General features: G+C 33.9%; 2 protein-coding genes across 5 annotated transcripts; both read right to left on the reverse strand.

Annotated features, from left to right (window-relative positions):
- Positions 1-3,322: 3,322 nt before the first annotated feature.
- On the reverse strand, positions 3,323-13,648 carry LOC132308739 (protein-tyrosine-phosphatase IBR5). The gene is made up of 5 exons (XM_059806940.1): positions 13,040-13,648; positions 7,875-7,974; positions 5,011-5,068; positions 4,547-4,653; positions 3,323-3,880 (listed from the first exon to the last, which is right to left on the reverse strand). Exons 1-5 carry the CDS (start codon positions 13,274-13,276, stop codon positions 3,588-3,590), a joined length of 795 nt encoding a protein of 264 aa, XP_059662923.1. The 5' UTR covers positions 13,277-13,648; the 3' UTR covers positions 3,323-3,587.
- A 2,445-nt stretch (positions 13,649-16,093) lies between these two features.
- Positions 16,094-21,579, reverse strand: LOC132308741 (protein IQ-DOMAIN 33). Of its 4 annotated transcripts, XM_059806943.1 has the most exons (9): positions 21,526-21,579; positions 21,261-21,452; positions 20,819-20,890; positions 20,312-20,689; positions 19,883-20,095; positions 19,227-19,340; positions 18,751-19,134; positions 18,212-18,278; positions 16,094-16,361 (listed from the first exon to the last, which is right to left on the reverse strand). In XM_059806943.1, the coding sequence occupies exons 3-9, from the start codon at positions 20,888-20,890 to the stop codon at positions 16,318-16,320; spliced, it is 1,272 nt and encodes a 423-aa protein (XP_059662926.1). In that variant the 5' UTR covers positions 21,261-21,452; positions 21,526-21,579; the 3' UTR covers positions 16,094-16,317. The 4 variants fall into 4 exon arrangements, with proteins under 4 accessions (XP_059662926.1, XP_059662927.1, XP_059662925.1 ...); XM_059806944.1 differs by lacking the exon at positions 21,261-21,452 and having other exon boundaries at positions 21,526-21,546; XM_059806942.1 differs by lacking the exon at positions 21,526-21,579 and having other exon boundaries at positions 20,819-20,937; positions 21,261-21,507.
- Positions 21,580-22,297: the final 718 nt, after the last annotated feature.

Consider the following 22,297-nt stretch of genomic DNA (forward strand, 5'->3'; position numbering starts at 1 on the left):
CTTTGTCTTCCCCCGCAACAGTACATCATTTTAACAAAGCTATGCATATACTCATATATACATATATCCTTGATTTGGTGAACACTATTTGTTTATTCAAGCCTATAATAAAACTAATAATTTAATACGTACTCAAAGTGACCATTCATGATATATATATATATATATATATATCATGGTCAGCAATTAATTTGGACCTTATTGATCGGATGTAGATACGTGAAGATACTGTCTATGCCGTAGACTTACGGAAATATAATTGCGCGGTTGACAGATGTCAACCACATCAACGGTCTTGATCCAATCTCCCCTTCCGACATTACCAGAGAATATAGGAAATTATCTACTTATATAATATTAGGGATTGGAGTGCATATATGTCAATCCTTGTTTGGTCATCCGCTATATGCTTCTTCTTTTTTTTTTCTTTTGTTTTTTTTTTTTTAATTGATTTATATGACTGAATACGGATGCGATATTTAATATTACATATACATATTGCAACAGATATACCTTTTAATAAAAGCTAGAAAATAAATGTTCTACTTCCCTTATAAAATAAAATTATATATCTACATCACAAAATTTGTCTTTACGCATTCGTTAAAGTGAGTAAAAACTAGAAATTAAGTACAATCAAAGCCATACTTTTTGGCACATGGAAGGATGGTACAGCAACCACAATTGAGAAATAAATGGTTTTAACTTCAATTTCTTCAGGACATAGAAATAGATAAGAAATACAAATAAAAATAAAAATTTAAGCTAAGTTGTGCTAGAGACTAAGAAGTATTGGATTAATTAAACTGTTTTTTTTTTTTTTTTTAATCAGGAAATTAATTATTATTTTTTTTTGGCTAAGATCAAGGCTTCGTTTGTTTGAGGTTAAAATTTTTTTTGAATTTTTTTTTTGTGTTTTCTACTGTTTGATTATTGTAAAATATTTACGAAGAAAAAAAATATTAAAACCTAACAAAAATATCTTATTCATCAATTTTCGACAAATTATTTTACATGCCCCACTTGATAGACTCGATCTCAACCTCAACATCAACCTCGACCTCAACCTCGACCTAAATATTTGCCAAATACCAAAAAATAATAAAATAATAATAATAATAATTTACCTAAAAATATATATATATTTTTCAAAGAAAATATTTTACGTCGAAACAAACAGAGCAAAAATGTAGATATTAGTTCAATTAAACGTATTGATCAAGGAACATTACAAAATAGAGCAAAGTGAAAAAAAAAATATATAATAATAATAATAATAATAGATCATGTAATGTTTTTATATATAAGTATATATAGCTAATTTATAAATTGTGATGCTTTGGAATGAATTAAGAGGTTTGAGGTCCGAGTCATAGCTGTGGATATATAGGCACTTAGGCAGCATTAATGTGTATATGGGATGGATGAATGTCACCTCTAAATTGGGTGGAGGTTGAACACAACACAACAATATATGTCAAAACAAAAAAGAGAGAAGAGAAGGACACATCACATGATTAAAACAAAAGGATGATCTTAATTAGATACAAAACTAGGTGAAGAAATTAAGATCGATATGTATTAATCATGTCCTACTCATATGCTGCAACTTACTCCTTATTAATTAATTATTTTGTCTGAAATGTACCTTTCAATCCATTAGACTTAAATATCTCTCCACATATTATTAGATTTATTTTTAGAATAAACGCTATTTTTAATTGAAAGTTTTCTATTGTTATTCAGTAAATTAATTTAATTTTTTTACTTACAAAAGCATTAGATCGGGAGTTGACTTTACGAAAAGATAAATTTTTATAGGAGATTAAGTATAACAATACCATTGCCTGCCATATATATATATATATATATATATATATAATTGACAATGATGATATTCACATCAAAGCTCTAATTAAGTAGTAGTTGTTAGTAATTGATTGCCAAGGTGCTCCAAACACGTCAAGCATGCACCTTATGTGGTTGGAATTTGGAAACACCACCGCTCCTTGTGCCCCTTACCCTGCATGAACCATAATACCTAACCCATCTCACCACAATTTGGGACTATTAATATTTTTCAATTGTTCATCTTGATTTACCCTATCACATACATGGTTATCTATTTTCGTGCTATATATATATATAGATATATATATAATAAAGTGGAAAATTCATAACAATGATCTTTTGGTTGTCCTGGCAAATTGTGGTCAGATGGGGATAACAATTAATGACCTAACTTGTGGTCATCACAATACTTAACCAATGATCTTTTGGTTTATCCCTAACCAATCATTATGATCTTATACATTTTTTTAATACATATACAATCGTATATTATAAAGTTTGTGTATTGTTGTCTTTTGGTTAATACTTATTGTAAACGAGAAAACAGGACGTTTTGCAGTGCAGGAGGAAGACGTCTCCACATGACAACAATTAAAATTCCGACATGATTCCTCAACAAGGAAGACAGAGACCATAAGAAAACAGTTGCAGTTGGTCAAGCCGGTTCTGGAGGAGAAGTAGGACCCACTGGTCATTGACTAAACATAAATGGTTTCCAGTTGAAGACACAGACATGCAGCCCCAAAGGAGGAGAGTTGTTACAAGGAATCTTGTACTCATCTATACATCTGCAACTCCTTCCTTCCTTCCATCAACACGGTCTAGGTTTTCTTCAGGACCACATGTGTACCAGATATCATTAATGCCTATATATACACACACACACAATATATATACAAAACATTCCCACTAAATATTCCAAGTGTATACTTTGAGAAAAATAAAAGATGTTTCATTATTCTTCCACAGAAACAACATAAACAGAAGAGAAAACACTGAAATTGACACAATTGTGATCTGTGTGAACAAATCAAAGAAAACCCAAGTTGCCCCCGGGGCCTAGCAGTGATGGTAAGGTGTTGGCCTTGGGTACTCACTCGTCCGGGTTCGAGCCTTCATTGCCCCCTGTTAGAACTTCGACTCATCCGGTATTGTGGCTATGGGGCTGAGCTGCAGTATCCCCAGTTTAGTGCCTTAGGGTAAGGTCCGAAGGGTGGAGTTCTGGATTATAAAAACAAAAAGAAAAAAAAAAAGAAAATTCTAATGCTGTCTCACTCAATATGTTACTCGCTCCATAGGAGGATCCCTCCTCACTCAGATTTGGCTGAGTCCTCCCATGTTTTGTCACGGCACACTGAAGAATGACGGAACGAAACAAAAACATGCAGGGGGGGAATAAATAAATAAATAAATAAATTGAATAGTGTTTTCAAACAATGAGATCCTTGCAATTCCTATAAAAGTACCAAAGTTCAGGAAAACATTAACCACAAACTTCTTTATTAATCTTGTATGGTATTAAGCAATGAGATTCTTCCACTTAAATAACATCTGTTTCAAGGCACGAACACCATAGTGTATTGATACATCAAACCTCATAAACCAAAAAAAAAACGTCTGAGCATTTCTTCTCACTTTACATCCAAACTCAGATTAAAACTTGTCCATGTTAGAACCTATTTGACTTCTGATCCACGATTGATGATGTCGCAAAGGAATAATAAGATGTAAAGCAATCAAGAACCATCCATGGAAATATCATTACCACTTGGATTTGATGGTTTTGCCCCAAAAGGGTCTTCAGAAGTATTATTGTTCTGACTCTGCCCAGCTCCAAAAGTAAACTCATGTCCCATGTCCAAAGTTGGTCGGGCAAATATGGATGTAGCACCAATACTGTTAAAAGCAGGGATGGGAACTGAATCGTTAGGCTTTGGGAAGCCAAAGCTGAAAGATGGCACACCTGTAGACTGCAAGACTGGCATGGCAAAGATCTTCTGTTCATACTCCTGTAACTGCTGGTAGACATCTACAGTTCATAAAACAAAAGCCCGAATGTCAGAGATGGAGGATGTTTGTGCTTGCTATTAATTCAATTGCCAGATTTGATGTATAACCACTTTCCATCTTACACACAAAATACAGAAGTAAGAGAACCAAGACCAAGAATCAATTAGTACATGCAATCTCTACAAAATAAAGACGATTTGATTGGGTTATTCAATTTCTCCTTATTTCCCCAGAAAAAAGGGTGCCAGAATAAGAATAGATATAAAATTGTCCAGGATCTTTTATCATCCAGATTCTTGTCAAATATACACCTAGCTGAGAAATTGAATGCTTAAATTACTTTCAATTAATAATATACTTTAGAAATCAACAAGCCATCAATGGAAAGAACTTTATCAATCTAAGAATGATAATAAAGAACTTTATTCCGATCACCTTTACCACCCACCTCCACAATCACCAAAACCACCAACTTTTAACAACAATACTGCCTCACCTCCACTATAGTCCCCACCACCCCCCCCCCCCCCCCCCCCAAAACATTCCATTCCTCTGGCCTCTTTCTCTATCCAATGAAACCCAAACACTGTAACTTTCAAACCTTTGTCATCTATATATTATCAAACAAATGAGGTTTCATCAATCAAAATATCAAAATAATGAATTACACAGCATATATACAGACCTTGTGTTAATTCAACAGATGGTCTCCTCTCTTTTACCCACTGGTAACTCTGTGCAAGTCTCCAACCTTTGCTCTTCATCAGATAAGCTATCACAACAGCTGGCGATCTGTCAACACAACATAGCTATAATCCCCATGAACAAGACCTCAAGTAATTAAAATAATTCTCACAAACAAGGGATTGCATAGTAATTCGCAATCTTCACAAAAAAATCTAGAAGTAATATTCATTTTCTATAACCAATTGTTTGCCTCCGCAAGCAAAGATGGTGAAATCAAGCTCTTCAAAAATATTTCACTATTTTAATTAGATAATTTTGTGATCCCATAATACCATATTTGAGTATCTTATGATGGCTTGATAGAGTTGTGTGAAAGCATTCACATATGTATGCATGTACTACATCCCTCTGCTTTTCACCCAAGTATAGAAAACAGTAATTTCAGTGTGTAACAGAACTCACTTGTTTTTCCCTAACATGCAATGCACCAGAACACGGGCCTTGTCCCTTTCACATTGCTCTGCAAATCAAACATGTGTTGCATTAAACTGTGCTCAGTAAGGAAATTGAACTCAACTTACATTAACCTATTGTGAGCAAACTGAAATCAACTTACATTAACCTATTGTCAATTGATAGAGCAAACAAGTTTCCGTATACAATTGATATAGTCCATCTATAGACTGATCCAGTAGTTTCCGTATAATTTCATCCAGTAACAAAGGATCTTATGGCAAGTTATGTGGCAATATAGCGGACAAGTTAACATAGAGTTGAATTCGTATAAATAAAAGAAGTGTACTCAATGTATGAGATAGGCCACTTATAGCTACAAAATGTGATGGGATTAACATTATTTAAATGTTGGTTGTCGTGGGATATTTTCAAATTAACAAAAAGAAAATTCAAATTTTGTTGACATTGTTCTGCAGTGTTTTCCTTCTCTTCTATTCATTTACTTTTTCAATAGATGGGGATGAATATGGAAGATGAAGAGGATTTCAAGCCTGAATTTTCTACTATTGCTTCTCTTTCCTTCAAGAGAAGCAGCTATGTTTAGAAATTCAGGGATTTATTTTGTAAACCAATGCAACATGACATTCAGGTTACTATGCAGTTGAAAACAAGGCACAAACAAGATCTATAATATAACTTTAGTAGTTTTGGTTTCAATTAGAAAGTTACCTGGAGACGATCTTCCTAAAAGAAGAAATAAATGAGGTGAGAAAGTTCTTAACTGAAACTCTATCCTAAATCTTGAAAGATGCATTTCATAAGACAAATGAATGTACAAATGAAACCAAAACTAATGTCAACAATGGCCAAGGCTCCTTGGCAAAACTAAGCATAGAATGTACAAGACCAATAGGTCACTGGGGTAAAATCCCATATACTTGGTCTAATTTCTTTAGACCAACTGAGTCTTTACAGATGACAAAAATTAAAGTAATTTGTTGATACTCATGTATTTACTTATTTATTTTACAAATAAAGGGAGGGATAAACGAAGTATTGACCTTGCCTTTGACATCATTAACACAAAGCGGATGGCTGGATGCCCTCACACGTGATAACCAGAGCTTGTACCATTGCAAAAGTAAATGAAAAGCAGAACAAAGAAAAAGAAGAAGAAAAAATAGCAATGGAAGTTGTGTTTGATCAAGCCTCCTCACAATATACATTTTCATTCATAAAATGTTCCTTCCATCCTTTTAGAGGTCATTGTTTGGTGCAACAATGAAAATTCAGTCTAGCATGATGAGGACATGGGTTCAAATTTTGTGCAAAATATCCCCAGTTCCACACCCCCCACCCCTCTTCCTCAAGCATCCCATGTAGGCAAGACTAACAGACTAACACTAGTTAACGGCCTTCACCCTCTTATCATGGAAATGCAATCATTCCCACTTATAAAACTTTTCAATTTTAAATTCTTATTTACAAGCATAAATTTTCTGTTACAACTTATAAGATCCATGCCAATGTAGATTTTAAAATTAATCTATAAGGTAGAGGCACATATCAAAGTTTGCAGATTCGATTGTCAATGGCCTTGTAACTGACTCTTGCCTACTTAGTTTTTTTATAGAAAAATTATACTATTTTCATTCTATGATATTAACAATTATTTTTAATATATTTCTCCAAATAAATATTGTTGCATTTTATTAGTTGAACAATCCAACTCTATGTTTCTGCATGTCAATAATTTTTATACATCACAGATTGTTAGTTGAATGAAGCCTACTTAATTGGCCAATCTTAATTTCTCAAGCAGCAAAATTAGTATCTTACCCATGGTCCTAACTTTTAAGGATGTGTTTAAAAAGGCATATACTCAAGCCACCAGCTTTTGCATATATATATTTTTAAATTGTGATTATAAAAGCATTCAGAAGTGATATATCAGTGATGAAAAGAAAACTTCTCAGCAGTCAGCACAGGAGTTCGACAAACAATTAAGAAGTTTTTTGATATAACAACAGCAAGTCTTCAATTTGTCACTCTTGCTGATGCCACGGTGCAATTAAATCTTTCCTCAAAGCCTAATTACTCTCATAAACTCCAAAATGAAAACCCATATAGAAAAAGTAAAGGTAAGACCCTGAAAAAGATTTCATGATGAATCACAGCCAAATGGAACCATGACTATTCTCTTGTTCCTTTAACAATTCTAAGAACTTGATAAAATAATATTAGTATTCAATTCATCTTTCTTGATGCCAAGGTTCACTCACACAATCTTACTTCCGACCTAATTACTCTCGGAAAACCCTAATCTAAAACCCATATATGAAAAGATAACGAGGTAAACTTTGAAAAACAAATTCATACTGTATTAGCCAGATGAACCACAACAATTATCTTCTTCCTTTAACAATTCTAATTACTTACTATTATAACTATATATTAACTGAGAAGGAATAAGATAAGAAATCTAACGCCTCTATATTTTATTTTCAAATTTTCAAGCAAGATCTAAACTTACTTCAAGAGTAATATTTTGAGACCTTCCATGTGATTTTGTCACTAATGAATTGTATCCTTCAGGAAACATGAGCAATAGAATTGCATTTTGCTCCAAAAGTCATCTCAGGGTACATTTTAAAACTAAAAACATATATGGATCAAAAATCACCATACAATAATTATAGAACAGCTTTATAAATTATAATAATCCTATAAGCACAAAAACAGTATACAACCATAACCTTGACTAGTATAAATGATATGAATAATTGTAAAAGTATGAACAAGTGGACTAGCTCAGAAGAAGCACATAAGCTAACAAATGAACTTCATAAATAGAAAGCAAATAAACAAACCTATAAATTGGATACCATCATCAAACTGTAAAGTTTTGTCATCTTGGAGGCAATGATAAGTGAAAGAGTTCTTGTAGAGATTTTGACAGGAAGGAACTGTCTGCAAACATACAAAATAGACAAATCCAAGAATATGTTAGATTTTCACTAATCTGGACCAATTAAGTCATTGTTTCACATTACAGAAAAGTAATATAGTAAGATTGAAGACCAATTACAAGCTACATAAAGTTGATGACAGTATATATTCAACAGAAACTAGAGAGAGAGGGAGCAATGAACACGATAACAACAATAACAAGTTAGTCAATCAATTACTAAAGAAATCTAGCAGAACCTTATGGAAGCCACTAAAGTAACAAGCACTAAAAAATTGATAAAGAGGTTCATAGAAAATATAATATTGAATTTATCTGTCAATTGGTAAAAAATATATATCTTGGATTTATTTGCTTACTTCTATTCAAGCGGGCATTCCTAGATTGGGCAATGAAGAAGTAAGCAAAATGATCGACATATGATTTTTATAGATCTAGAAAAAGCATACGATAGGGTGCTGAGAGATATAATTTGGTGGGCTTTACAAAGAAAACAAATTCCTGAAAAAATAATTATTCATGATATGTATCTAACTATCAAAACTAGGAGTCACACCACATGCGGTGAGACTAGAGATTTTTCTATAAAAGTAGGATTGTACACAGGATCGGCAGTTAGTCCATATTTAATCACAATAATTCTAAATGAGAACACAAAAGATTTGCAAGGAGGACATTCCATTGTGCATGTTTTTTGCCGATGACGTAGTGCTATTGGACACTTCTAAATGAAAATTTAATAATAAAATTAGAAACTTGGAGAAACGCGTTACAAAAATAAATAAATAAATACTAAGGCTTCGTTTGGATTGATGGAATTGGAAACGCTTTAGAATCAAATCCTTTCTTTTCTCTCTTCATTCATGTGGCAGACCCATTCATATAGGATTAAGGCATGATTAAGATCATCATGATTAACATATATTATCTTTCTTTTCTAGAGATGTTTCTTTCCTAATTTTTGCTTCCATGAAAAGGTCATTTATAAATATCACTGCTCATGCAAAATAACAATCATAAACTACACCAACTATACCAAATTACACAAATCTTGAATTTGCATAACCAGACAGTACTCTGTGACTTATAGTATGAAAGAAATGGTAATAATAATTCATAACAATTCTTTAAAATCATAAACAATCACCTGCCTAAGGAAACCCTTTAGTTATACTATAATATCAAGGCTAAATGAGGTCAACTTAGGTACAAGATTCTGGACAACAATAATCCAATGTAATGTGAAAAAGAAAAAGCAAAGATAAATCAATAAAGCCAACAATGGACTGGGATGTATAGCAAACCATGTACCCCAACAGGACTTTGCCCAAACATTCATTAGTGATAATCAGCTTCTAAATCCTAATCTAAAATGATTAAATTCTTGATCTTCCAAAGAGATTGGTCTTTCTCCCCCCACTGGGTGAGAGTAACTATATGAGCACACCAAAACAACACCCAATTTTGCAATTTTCTATTCTAAACTTTATGTTCTCATCCGTTGACACCAAGAGGTTCCCATTCCTAAATTAACAAGTTCTAGAAATAGACACCAAACGACCATAGCCTCTATCATACTATCTACACCCAAGTCACCCAATCTCAAGATTAAACCAAACATTCAAAGGATACATAAGCGAGAAAACAATGGCCCCACACCATCTAATAGAAACCTCACAATTACTCCTTAAGCCTGCATGATATATTGACATCTTTTGTTTTTTGATAAGTGATGATATATTGACATCTTCCAAAACAACATATGAGTTAAGTTCACTCATTCAATACTATTCAGCTGAACAGAAAACCCCCTACTTCGCTGTTGTATCTCCATATGTCATCTAAATCTTTCCAAAATGGCATGACCATTATCTAAAAGGGATCTATTTTTTATAGACAACAAGCATATACTTCGCCATCAAAATCTCCATCTGAAGAAAAACCACATCACATTCCTAACGATTGAAATTTGAAGGCTTCTCTCATCCCCACACAAATTATTTGAAATTTGCACAGAGAAAGCTGACCAAAATGGTTGGGGAACTCCCATGTGAGATTGTAGGAGAACTACATATGGTAAATACCAAGGATTCCCCACTTAGATAATTTCTGATAAGATAAAAGGGGTTAAGACTTGAGCCTAAGATAGAAGTTTGGAATTTCTAATGGACAATACATAAATTCAATCTTATAGGAATCAGATCAAAGATGGTTGTTGACCAGTTATAAACAGCCTTGAATTTATGGAAGTGGCACGAAGTGGAGCAAGTGGCTAGGATCATGCCACTTACCAAAAAATATGATCCAATAGATGGAGATAACTGCCAGCCCATTTTGTCGCATGTCCAAAGAGGTTATCGAGACTGGACATAAAGGGTGCTTCATCCAACAACCGCCAAAATTACAGCCAAACTCAAACCACAAAAGGTGAATGCTTCATACAAAGAGGAAGTCCAAATATACAACCTTCCTCTTTACCAATGCTTAATAGTTCCTTAGCTTACGTTTAAGCTACCCAACCATAGTTCCACAGTTTGGCCAGTAGTACATGTGAGATATATTTTTGTAAATTGGCAAATTTCGATAGCAAAACAAGTCCAAGTTGTAATTTCAATTACCATATCCGAATCGATGACGACTGCGGAATTTGGAAAATTGTTCAGAGGAAGAATACTGTTGATCATCGAAAAAGGAAAGAACAACTTTTAGGAAGTCATTTCCCACTTAGGACACAAATACCTACAAGGTATATTTTCCAAAGTAACCAAATATAGAAAATCCAAGTTCAAATTGGATTCTGTCATCTGGGAACCAGTACCAAAGTTGCGAACCGGTACCATAGTTGCGAACCGGTTCAAGAAGTTGAGATTCGAAAATTCAATACTGCCCAATGGGAACCAGTTCAACCACCTTCTACCGGTACCACTGCTGTTTCAAATTTAGAAAACTTTGTCCTAATCAGTTTTGAACTTCCTATTTGGTTTAGAAGTTTACCAAAAGTCCTATGCACGAAATTTCCTTTATTTTTAGAAGGAATAGGACTTTGAAAACTCTATATAAACCCCGCTACACATCTAGGTTTATGAATGGCTTTAGCATTACAACTTCATTATTCATAAAAGCATTAGGAAGATTATTTTTGCAGAAAATCCAAGAGATTTCTTTGTCATCTTTCTAGAACACACACATAACCACATAGTGAGTTTAGAGTTGTGTTGTCTAAATCCTGACAGTGATCATACAGTTGCATCTACATTGATCAGAGAAAAGCATATCTATTTCTACATCGAATTTAGATATTGACGAACAAAAGTAAAAGCGATCACACTTTGAAAAGGTCAAAGCATTCGAGGAGTGTTGTTTGATCTACCTGCTACGCTTCTACAAAGATCAAGCATAAGTCTGAGGTCAAGTTGCTGTTGGATGAGACGTCGCAAAGCCAGAGGACTGTTAGCTATTGCTGTTTGGTAGAACGATAGGGTGTGAGTCAGAGTTAAACTTCAGTGTACTTTGTTTCAAACATAGTGAATCGGTTTACTTTGGACTGCACAGTCCACGAGGTTTTTCCCGCGCAAACAGTTGACGTATTTTATCAACTGGGGTTTCCTCGCTAAAAATCCTGGTGTCATCTCTAACTTTTTACTTTGTTTTATTTTATCTGCATGTAATTAATTGCTAAAATAAGTAAAGTTGGAAAGACACAAGATCTATTTCTCAAAATACAAAACTTTCTAAATATTCTGCTACGTACAACTCACAGTACATTCTATTCAATACAGGCCTTTTGATTTGTACCCGATTCAACACTCCAATCATGTGCTCAATGTTTTTTAGTCATAAGTTCAAATTTCTTCACCTATTGAGCTATTATTTACACTCCGAAGTGCTTTGCACGCACTAAATTCTATCTGTATTCTCCATAGATACATTAGATTAATCATTACTTGTATCCAGAAGAACCTGCAGTCCTTTACTTACAAATCTAACCTATCCAAAGGCACATTACATTAGATCTCTCCAAAGAAATCTGCAGTCGTTTAGTCTTGATAAGAAGTTCTCTAATGTAAACTGTGTTACATGGACTCTCCTATTCCACTCAATGCACACGTGTTACATACTCAAATTGGACACCCGAATTCTCTACACAGCATAAAGGAAGAATAAGAGAAGTTTCACTTTGATAGTTAGAAGGGTTCCCTACTTCTAAATATATGGAATTCCCCCTTTGTTAACTTCATTCCATTTAATTTTATTATAATTGAGCATATTTTCTAGTATCAAATTATACTTCATTTTTTTTTTTTTTTTTTTTAAAGAAGGGATATATTTGTGTATTTATTCGAAGTGAGATCTATGCATTGAGATAAGAGAGCTAGAGATTTAAGTATATGAAGAAATAGAGGGGGTGAGAGAGCAACGGCTGGAAGAGAGAGAGAGAGAGAGGAACGAGAGCCATGAATGAAAGACAAAGTGAGTGAGGGAGAGAGAGGTTAAGAGATAGAAGATGAACAACAGGACAATCGAACCCTGTTTTTTAAATAAGAGGAATTGCTTTGGGATAGGTCAACAAACTTTGTTTCAAGAAATTTCACAAACCTCATCATTCATCACCACTCGCATAGCCTGGTCCTATTCTCAAAATTTTACATTCTAGATACTGGCACAATCTACAGTTAAATGTCTATAAAGGTTAAGAGACATTAACATACTCTTTGTTCATTGGCCATAAAATTTGTACGATGAACAAATTGGTTTCTATCCCAAGCCTCAAATTCAATAAACCAAAACCCACATAATTCATACCAACTAAAACTATGGAACAGATACTAAAAAGATCCAAATAGCAAATCATAAATCTCAATGTCCAAGACAGAAGTCCAAAACCTCAAGCCAATCAAGTAACCCCTATAATTTCATAAGATTTTCATGTAAACTAACACAGTCATCAAGATATCATAACAATTACAGATATCATAGATGGAATACATAGTAAAACGAATAAATAAAATTAGTATGCTATTGATCGATTGATTGAATAAACATAAACCAAGAAAGACAAAAACTTACATTGAGAACACGAGAAATCCCCTGGGTTTTGAGAAGTTCCGACCGCGACGCATTGTCATAGCTTCCGAGATATAAAAACTCCGGCAAGATCTCCGATGGGAAAGCGCTAACCTGAATCGAGGATTTCTCAGACACGACGGACATCCGGTGTCCGCAGATACCACAAACCTCTCCTTCTTCGTACTTGTGGTAGTGCCCACAAATTCCACAAGGGTTTTCTCTCTCTCTCTTCCTCATACCGATTGGCTCTCAGACCCAGATGGATGACGAAGCTTCAATATATAAAAACAATGGCAAATCCAAATCAAGAAAGACTTGGGCTATAGAGAGAGCCTAGATGTACTAGGATTTGAACACAAAGTATGTGATGATGGTGATGATTGTCTGGGTAATAGGTGCGAGAGTATATGGCCAGGTACTGTTTAGATGGAAAAGATTTTTGTTTTAAAGGGTTGCGGCTAAACCTTGATGAGATTGGGTTTGTATCAAATTGCTTAATTCAGAAATTGAGATTTGTTTGGGGGTAACAAAACGTTTTTTAATATTATATTTAATAGAGTGGTGAATCATAGGCCACAAAACCAGTTTTTGTTTGTTTTTGTTGCATATATACATATACGGACATAGAAATATGATATACCCGTAGGTGTTAAAAACATGAAACGTTACAAGAGATTCTCTAGATGGGAGGTGTGTTAATGAACTGGGCAATGTTTCTTTTTCATAGTCGATGTCAAACTGACACATTATTTTCCAATTATAATATGGTGCTGTGACAATAAATATAGGAATTGGAAAGGCCATATTTGAAATTAGACTCTTTTTGAGAATGAGATTTAAAAATAAAAAATTAATTTACCAACAAAAATAATAATAATAATAATTGATCACCATTACATATATTTATATATATGATTTAATGATAATTTTCGAATCTTTTTGTATTCTAAAATACTAATATTTCTAGTTTAATTTGTAATGACATGTGTTTTAAGTGGTATTTGCTTTATATATCTATATTATTGTTATCTATTAGGAAGTGTTACCTTGCAAGTTTCCTGCTATTAAGTTTACAAATACCCTCACCAGGTATTAGTACGAGACAAATTGTTCAAGTTTCCTTTTTATACACTACACTAGTATAAATTGTATATATATAATCTTTTGTACTTCCTTTAGATGAAAGTAGTAAGAAAAGAAAGGAATTAAAAATTTTCTAAATAATTAAAAATTTTGGTTAAATAAAAAAGAAAAATTGTAAAAGAAAATTACTTTCCATAATAACCTGACTTTCCAACCAGATTCAGTTGCACATGCTGTCACGTTATACTAATTTCAAGTTTAAAGGAATGAAATTTTGATTATGTTTTATGAACATAAAATAATACATTATCTTTTATAGTAAGTTTCATGTTGTTCAAAGTTTCAAATCAACAATGTAAAATTTATTTGTTTATGCATCCTATCTTTCATTTCCTGAAAAAATAGATCTTCTATTTTATATCTCAAATATTAACATCCAGTTTTAATAAAGTATGCATAATAACATAATCAAATTCAATTCATTACAACATTTAATAAATATCCTAAATAAATTATCTCAAATGGTGGTAGTACTTGTAATCATGAGATATATTATGAAACTACAATTTCAACACTAAAAATTTATTATGTATTCTAATAGGATGATAAAAAGGTAAGGAAAACTTTTTAAAAAATATATATATAATAATTTATGAACATATAGTAAAAATTATTAAACCGTTTATCGTATGATTTAATCCAAAAATACAAATGTTATTTGCGTTTTTATTAACTATGATTATAACTAAAAGTTTAGTTTAAGAAAATTGAAATGAGGTATGTGGGTGTGCAGGGACGGATCTGTTAAGGGTTCAGTGGGGGCATCCGCTCCCACTGAATTTTTTTATTATTGTATTTTATATTCTTAAATTTATATTTTTTTTGTATTTATACTTATAAAATTTTGAAATTACCCCTACTGAAATTATGAAAAAATCTCTTTATATAATTTCTCCTCATATAAATTCCTAGATCTGTCCCCTGGACGTGCCTTAAAAAAAAAAAGTAAGTTGATAGTGTGGTATTTATTAATTTGGAAGTGGGGTTAGCAAATTACTATTGGTCATGAAAGGATCAAAAGAATTATCTATGTCCACTTTTATCTCTATAAATGCACCACAGGTAGCTTGCAAACTATCCACGTCCATGATTGTATCACAATAAGGGATCTAAATTCACATTTGTTTGACTCTATGATTACAGTACATTTTTACTTAAAAGGAATCTCTCTTTGGCATGCCTTTCCATTAATATGCTTAATAATGTTTTGCGTTAGGCCATCAAAGCTACTCTATGCTGTTATTCATGTTTCTTTGGAGGTTCAAAATGGTGCAACAGTGAAAGAATCAAATCTTTTAAGAAAGCAATCACTTTAATAGACACGCACACATCATACTGGCTGAATTTCTGTCATGATTGAAAGCAAATGTTTTATTTTATTTTTGGGTAATCGGGCCGTCCAGAGTTTTTTTTTAAGGCATTTCTTCCGCACGAATTGGGTAAGGCTCGAATTATATCCACGAACGTAGCCTTTAAAGAGTTGATTGTGCCTAGAAGGAATCGATCTTAAGATCTGATACTTCATGAGACACTGGGGTTCAAGTCTTTTTCAATTAGGCCAACCATTTGAAGTTAATTTAAAGTAAATGTTGTTCAAATGTAATATTGTTGTTTGAATTTTGTTTCAGTTTAGATCGCGTTGCAATTAAGTTTTGACTTGAAAAATATGTTTTTTTTGTAAGAGTTTGGAAAAAATAAATAAATAAATTGACTCTATAACGACCCAAAAGATACCAAAATACTAATAATAATAAAATATATAAAAATTTCGTCATGACCTCCACAGAAAAAGTCCCCCTACAACCTGTTGAAATATATCAAAAATATAATGGCCTCACTGGACCTTAAAACTAATTTATCCCGTCCCAACGCACAATATAAATATTATATCACATTCCCAAAATGATTACATACATATAAAAATTCCCCTTCCTCCATCTCATCCAAACAAGGAATACACTTTAGTTACATCAAGTTACAGTCCATAAAATGTAGCTAAAATTTAAAAGTCCATAACTTACAACATTGTACCAATTAAACTAAAATTTCACAAAATAGTTAAGATTACATTTACAAAATATTAAAGTTCTAATACAAAAAAAAAATAGCAAAATAAAATAGATCTCCAAGCTCGTCTAAAATTGTGGTGGATCGTCATCCGCCACTTGTTTTCTGTGTCCTGAAAAATGTTAAAAATAATGGGGTGAACTAAACGCTCAGTAGGAAATGTTTAAGACACACTTCTTATGACCCGGTGAATCCACATAGAGAATAGAAAACAAAAGAATGGGATCATATCTTAGGAGTCAAGTAAAATCACTGTATCATCGACAAATATACATATCTTAACCAACTACCAAATGCACCACATATGCCAATGATATGCCATGCCATGCAATGTCACTCTCCGTTTCTGAAACCATACCGTTTCAACTGTCAAACCATTAGTGTAATCTGACCCAAGGCACCTCCAAGGCGTCACAAAAAAGAAGATTGGCTAACCATCTATGACCATAAAGCACCGCCAAGGCGTTACATCCAGCCTAGTTAGCTCAACCACACTAGGGTCTCTCCCTAATCCCCTCTCTAGACCACACTAACACCACGGACCACTAGGCGCTTCCTAGGCTTCCGGGTTTTCACAAACACTTTTCAAAAACTTTTTCCAAAAACAATTTCATTTTTTTTTTTTCCAAAAACGATTTCATTTTTTTTTTTTTTTAGAAAAAAAAAACACTTTTTCCCTTTTCCTTCCCAATGGATGCATGAATGCTTCATGCTTTCACATACTAACCCAACAATTAAATTTTACATATTCAATCAAAATCATATCCATGTTTTAAAAAAAATTCTAAACATTATTTCCACAACTAATACATCTCAAATTTATATAGCAATTGGTAAACATTTAACATACAACATATTTATATTGAGCATGCTTTTCATCACAACTAAATTAATCAAGTCCATAGGCTCAATTAACACACCACATCATTTATCATCATAAACACAACTATCACATTCAATTAACTAAAACTAATAAGCATGTTTATAACCAACTTTAGAGACGAAAAATTCACAAAGAATCAAAAAATTCGTGAATTAAAACACCCCGACCTCAAAATAGATGAAAAGCCCCAAAATAGCCCAAAATTGGAAATCCCAAATGGTGGCCAAAAGACACTTTACTCTGATCAAAATGTCGGCCTCGACGCGCTCGTCAACTTTGCTTTAGGCGGCAAAATCAAATTCACAAGGATACGGTGTTGATCTAGGCTTAAAATGTAGAGAAATGAAAAAGAAAATAAGAAAATGGGAAGGCCCTAGTGTATTGCGCGAGGAAGAGATGACTTGTGGTCATTATATAAGGTTAAAAGAATTTAGTAGGTCCCATGGCCTTTATAAAAATATCTTTTACCATTAATACACACACATATATATATATATATATATATATCATGAACATTACAGAGTCATTGCTCTCAGTCATGCATCTAGTTTTAATAGGAAGGAATTGAAACTTATAATTTTCAATTTTGCAAATACCAATAACAAAATCTTCTAAGAACTTCACCGTAGGCTTTCTGTAAATTTTTGTATTCTTTGTGCAGAGATAGTTTACTATTTTTTAATCGTGTTTCTTTATTGCATTCTTAATTTGCAGAACATTAAAAATATATCTCTAACACAACTCTACTTTAGGTCAATATATTTTTTATCAAAGAATTTTCGTGATATTTTTGGTATTTCACAATGAAAGTTGAGCTAATGAACAAGTAACCTAGCAATTTGGCATATTTGTTTAATGATTCTAATTGAGGATGTAGAAGTTTATTAACTGAGATAACAACTTTGAGTCATAACTCATAACATGTACAAGTAGAATTCAATGACATATTTGGAAGACACTACACTCTTAGAAAATAAATAGAATTTTAAAAAACCCAATCCAGAATTGTTGCTGATCACGGTGCCATGCTAGGAGATGATTTGAGATGTCGAGCCTCTACACTTGGATCTCTTTCTTACCTCCTGACTCATTTTGTTTTTGTTTTATGTCTTTTTCATCCTCCCTTGGACAATCTTTCTTGCTTGCCTACACCAAAATGGAAAATGTGGTCAAAATAGACTGAATTACATATAAAAGAAGTAGCAGTGCTGCATTTGGTGACTAGGTGAAGTATTCCAAAACCAGATTTGCCTAGTTTGGTTGATTCAATGTTCATCCAAGTTCTTAGTTGCTTAATTTAGTACACATTTTTTTTTTTTTTTTTTTTTCAAATATAAGTTGAACACCAATAAGGTAAAAGAGAACATGTCTCTTGCTTTTACCAAATCAACTACACAACATTATGACACATGAAGTTGTCAAATTGGGTGAACAAGAGCCTAAATCATCATGATTGAAGTGTTTCTACTCTATAAATTCAAACTGTTAGAGAGGGTGTAACCCACTTGTTTTTAGTCCAACACGTGTTCTACCCTACTCTGATACCATGTTGATTACCGTCTTCTGTAAAAGCTTTAGTTAATAATAGAGAGTGCTTGAAGTATTGAAGAAGTTATACCTTGGAATGCTGTTTTGGGTAGTGGTAGCTTGGTGCAGTTTTCCGTCTCGACACAGCTCTTGTTGTCTTAAGCCTATTCCTAGCAGGCTTAGTGTCATATTTCTGTTTTGGTGTAGATACCGAAATGCTGTCAAATTGGACAGATACCTCATTAGATCCACAGCTCTCCTTTTCTTCCCCTGCCTCATCAAGAAATCTCTTCCTCACCACTGATCTTTGGTTGCTGAACTTGCCATTGATTGGCTCAAGCTTCTTGCCAGTATGGTTTTCAATGGAGGAACTCTCTGGGAAGCGGGTAGCCATCCACCGTTCTAGCCAGCTCCAACCCATGTTAGGTTCTCTGCCACTGGATGTGGTTTGTTTCTTCTTTGAACACACCCTTAGCTATAAACCAATCGAATAAAGCACAAGAATTTTAGTATCGGTTTCTACTTCCCTCATCTCATTTTAGATGAGAAAATTTCAATCTGTTGTACCTGTTGCGAGAAAGCATAAGCGAGTGCTCTCTCACGCCTGGTTGTTGCTTCCAGTCTGTTCTGAATCCTCATTTTTGAGATATTGCTGCTCACTGTGCTATCATCCCAATCTTCCTGCAATGATCATGTGTTCAGACATATAAATATGAATTGAATAACTATAGTTCAAAATGTTCCTATTTCTACTTTTTTGGTACAAAATTTTAGGTGCTGCTAACTGATTGTTAATTGTGTCCATTTGGTCTCCAAGTTAAATTGATTAAATAAATGATTACCCAAGGTTTCACATAAAAATCAAGGATGGACGTTATTGAAGTTCGAGCTATTTAACTATATGTGGTATATATCCGCTCACTTGCATCTCCACATGAAAATAACACAATTTGTTAGCATCCGGCAGAACCATAGGTTCAATTCAATTATGGGAGAGTCCTTGTACTCCTAAATTTTAGTCTTTATAGCTATGTAAGGATATTAGATTTTCTATGTGTGGTCTACTCTCATCCTACATTGTTGAATTATGAGTTACGGTTTGAGGTCTTGAATTTTGTCAGGGCAAGAGCTTAAACTCATCTTATGATGTGATTCAGTTTGTTGGGCATCATCATGAACATCCAACAACTAAATCACCAAAACTTCTCTCCCATTTTTTTTACCTTGAGCTTCAAAACTTCAGTTCTAGCTTTCTGTTGCACTCGATGGTGTAGGGTCATGCTTTCCTCTGCAATTGAGAAGACTTCCACTGAATTTCCAGTTTGAACTTCAATGGATGTACCCACTGACTCCCAACTTGGACTCCATGTTCCCACAACAAGCTCCTGCCCGGCATCCATCAATTTGAGTCCATGGCCTTTTTTTCGACGTCTCGCCTGAAATTCAAGCACTCAAATAGCTGTAAGGTGTAAATTCTACATATAAATTGTAACACACATTGACACTTGTGTTGGATAAATTCCAAACATAGATTTGATACATGTATATCACCCATATGAAATTATGTGCTTAAACTTAAACAAACTAGTATTTCCTCAAAGATGTTTAATTTATTATTAAAAAAGATTTATTTCTAGCAGATAGAAATTGACCAGAAAGTCTCTAAATGCTGACTGGATGACAGTTGCTGCATCTTCTTCGCGAAACAGTTCAGCAGTTGAGTTGTGTTTTTCGCCTCGCAATTTTCCCTTTGTCTCTTCGTTTTGGACATATCCTTTATCAGTCAAGTCCTCTAGTACAGGTTGTGTGACACTGGATTCAGAGCTCTCTAGTGTAGTAGGTTCTTGAACGGTTGTCATAGATTGTCTAATACTAGTCTCGGAGCTCTCTGGCGTCGGTTGTGTGATGGTTGGCTCTGAGCTCCTAACAGAAGCTGAATCCTCCTCTGCAAGAACTGAATTGAATTCATCCCCACACAAGTACAACCTCACCGAGCTCCATCTTCTTTTCTCCACTGAACTGCTTCTCACCTGATTAAAACAGGTTACAAAAAAATGTACGGAGATCAAAGTATGGGAAGAATTAATTGAGCATGTGAAGTGAGAACAAGGAACAGAAGCAAACATTAAAATTTGATGAGTACAATAAAACCGACTCACAATGCTCTCATGAGTTCCGATAGACCTGCTTTTGGAGAAAACATTCCTAACCAGCTCACCAGTGATGCCCATCTGATCAACCGAGCAAAATCAAAGCAGAATTTTCAATTGGGTTGGCTCTGATTATATTGAAAACCATTTAGAAGTTGCGATGCTTCCTCTATAAACAAGAGATTTGCAGAAAAGTGCAGAACTGACAGTGATTTACTTCACTCAACTGTAGTGATCAGTAAAATAAGCTCAACTCGCTTTATACTATATAAAGCTAAAAGAGTAGATTAATGTAGTTTTTAATTAGAAGAAACACATGTTAGATAGAATTAAGCATAAGATCTGGAGGATTTGCAGAGCTTTAGAGCTGGATATGGACCCTTTAAATCAAAAATAAAAACTGTAAAGTGAAGAGTAGATAGAAAGGAAGGATTAGAGTGTAGAGATGTACATAGTTTTTATCACTTTTTGCACATGGCTTGCACCAGACTGTGTTGATAAAGTTTGCTTGCTATTGGGGCTATGGTCTATTCCTTTGAAGTTACTGCTTTTGTCCTTCCCCTAACAGGCTCTGCTACACTTTGGTTCACTTCAATTTTTTTGAAGGGACCATTTGGGGAACATAGTGGTGCCTAATCCAAACCTAGTTGACATGGGCAGCAGACCATTATTGTGAATGTACAAAAGTGCGAATGAGCAGAAATCTTATCACTCACCTTAATTTGCTGCTCAACCAATTCTGGAATCCCTAAACCAAGTGATGGTTACATCTGATCACAAGTCACAACCATCATCAAATTTCAAATGGGTGAGTTTGATCAATAAGCTGGTCCTATATGGACAATGACTTGAATGTATAGATGAATTTGGTTGGTTGATGCCCACATAATGATGGAATTGGACATATGATGCCAACAATCACTCAACTATGTTAAATACCCTGAAATCATCCAATTTTGTCATTCTTGTGGACAGTATTGATTGGATAGTGTAGAAATTTAGTAAATGGTAACTAGATGGATGGTCATAATCATCCATCTAAATAGAGATTAGCAAGGGTTGTTGTCTAAGTACAATACTTAATAGGGTGGCATGTGCTGCACACTACAGGACCAGTTGGTTAGTATAAAGTTGTTGGTCTGAATTAATCCAAGGCTTTTTCTTTGAAATGTTACATTACATTATTCATCAAAGGCCCTGGTTGATTGGCCACCATTTTCACGTGGCCATAATTGGAGATGTTGGACCTAGGCTCCTAGCTACACCAACATTATACCCTCTCTCTCTTCTCTCTCTCTCTCTCTAGGGTGCATCCTGGGAATAAGGAACAGCAAGGTAGCAGATTTGCCAGCCAATTTGGCAAGTGCAAAGGCATCACCTTTAGAAGACCACTTAATTTGCAATGTTATAGTAGTCTCTTGTAGCTTGGGAAAACATTGTGTCCCCTTTGTTTTGCTAAAGATATATATATATATTTGGGGGGGTTCT

This window comes from Cornus florida, unplaced genomic scaffold (genome assembly GCF_030987335.1).
Source record: "Cornus florida cultivar Cherokee Brave unplaced genomic scaffold, ASM3098733v1 CherokeeBrave_3.0.0_Hap2_Chr05, whole genome shotgun sequence".
Lineage (NCBI taxonomy): Eukaryota > Viridiplantae > Streptophyta > Magnoliopsida > Cornales > Cornaceae > Cornus > Cornus florida.

Coding starts and splice junctions, on each gene's coding strand:
- LOC132308739 (XM_059806940.1), bottom strand. CDS start 13,276: ATGAGGAAGAGAGAGAGAGAAAACCCTTGTGGAATTTGTGGGCACTAC. Junction 5,069..7,874: donor TGATGGTATCCAATTTATAG/GTTTGTTTATTT, acceptor TTTGATTTGCAG/AGCAATGTGAAAGGGACAAG. Junction 3,881..4,546: donor ATCTGTTGAATTAACACAAG/GTCTGTATATAT, acceptor TATGAACTGTAG/ATGTCTACCAGCAGTTACAG.
- LOC132308741 (XM_059806943.1), bottom strand. CDS start 20,890: ATGGGCATCACTGGTGAGCTGGTTAGGAATGTTTTCTCCAAAAGCAGG. Junction 19,135..19,226: donor CTTATGCTTTCTCGCAACAG/GTACAACAGATT, acceptor ATTGGTTTATAG/CTAAGGGTGTGTTCAAAGAA. Junction 18,279..18,750: donor ACCCAAAACAGCATTCCAAG/GTATAACTTCTT, acceptor ATTTTGGTGTAG/GCAAGCAAGAAAGATTGTCC.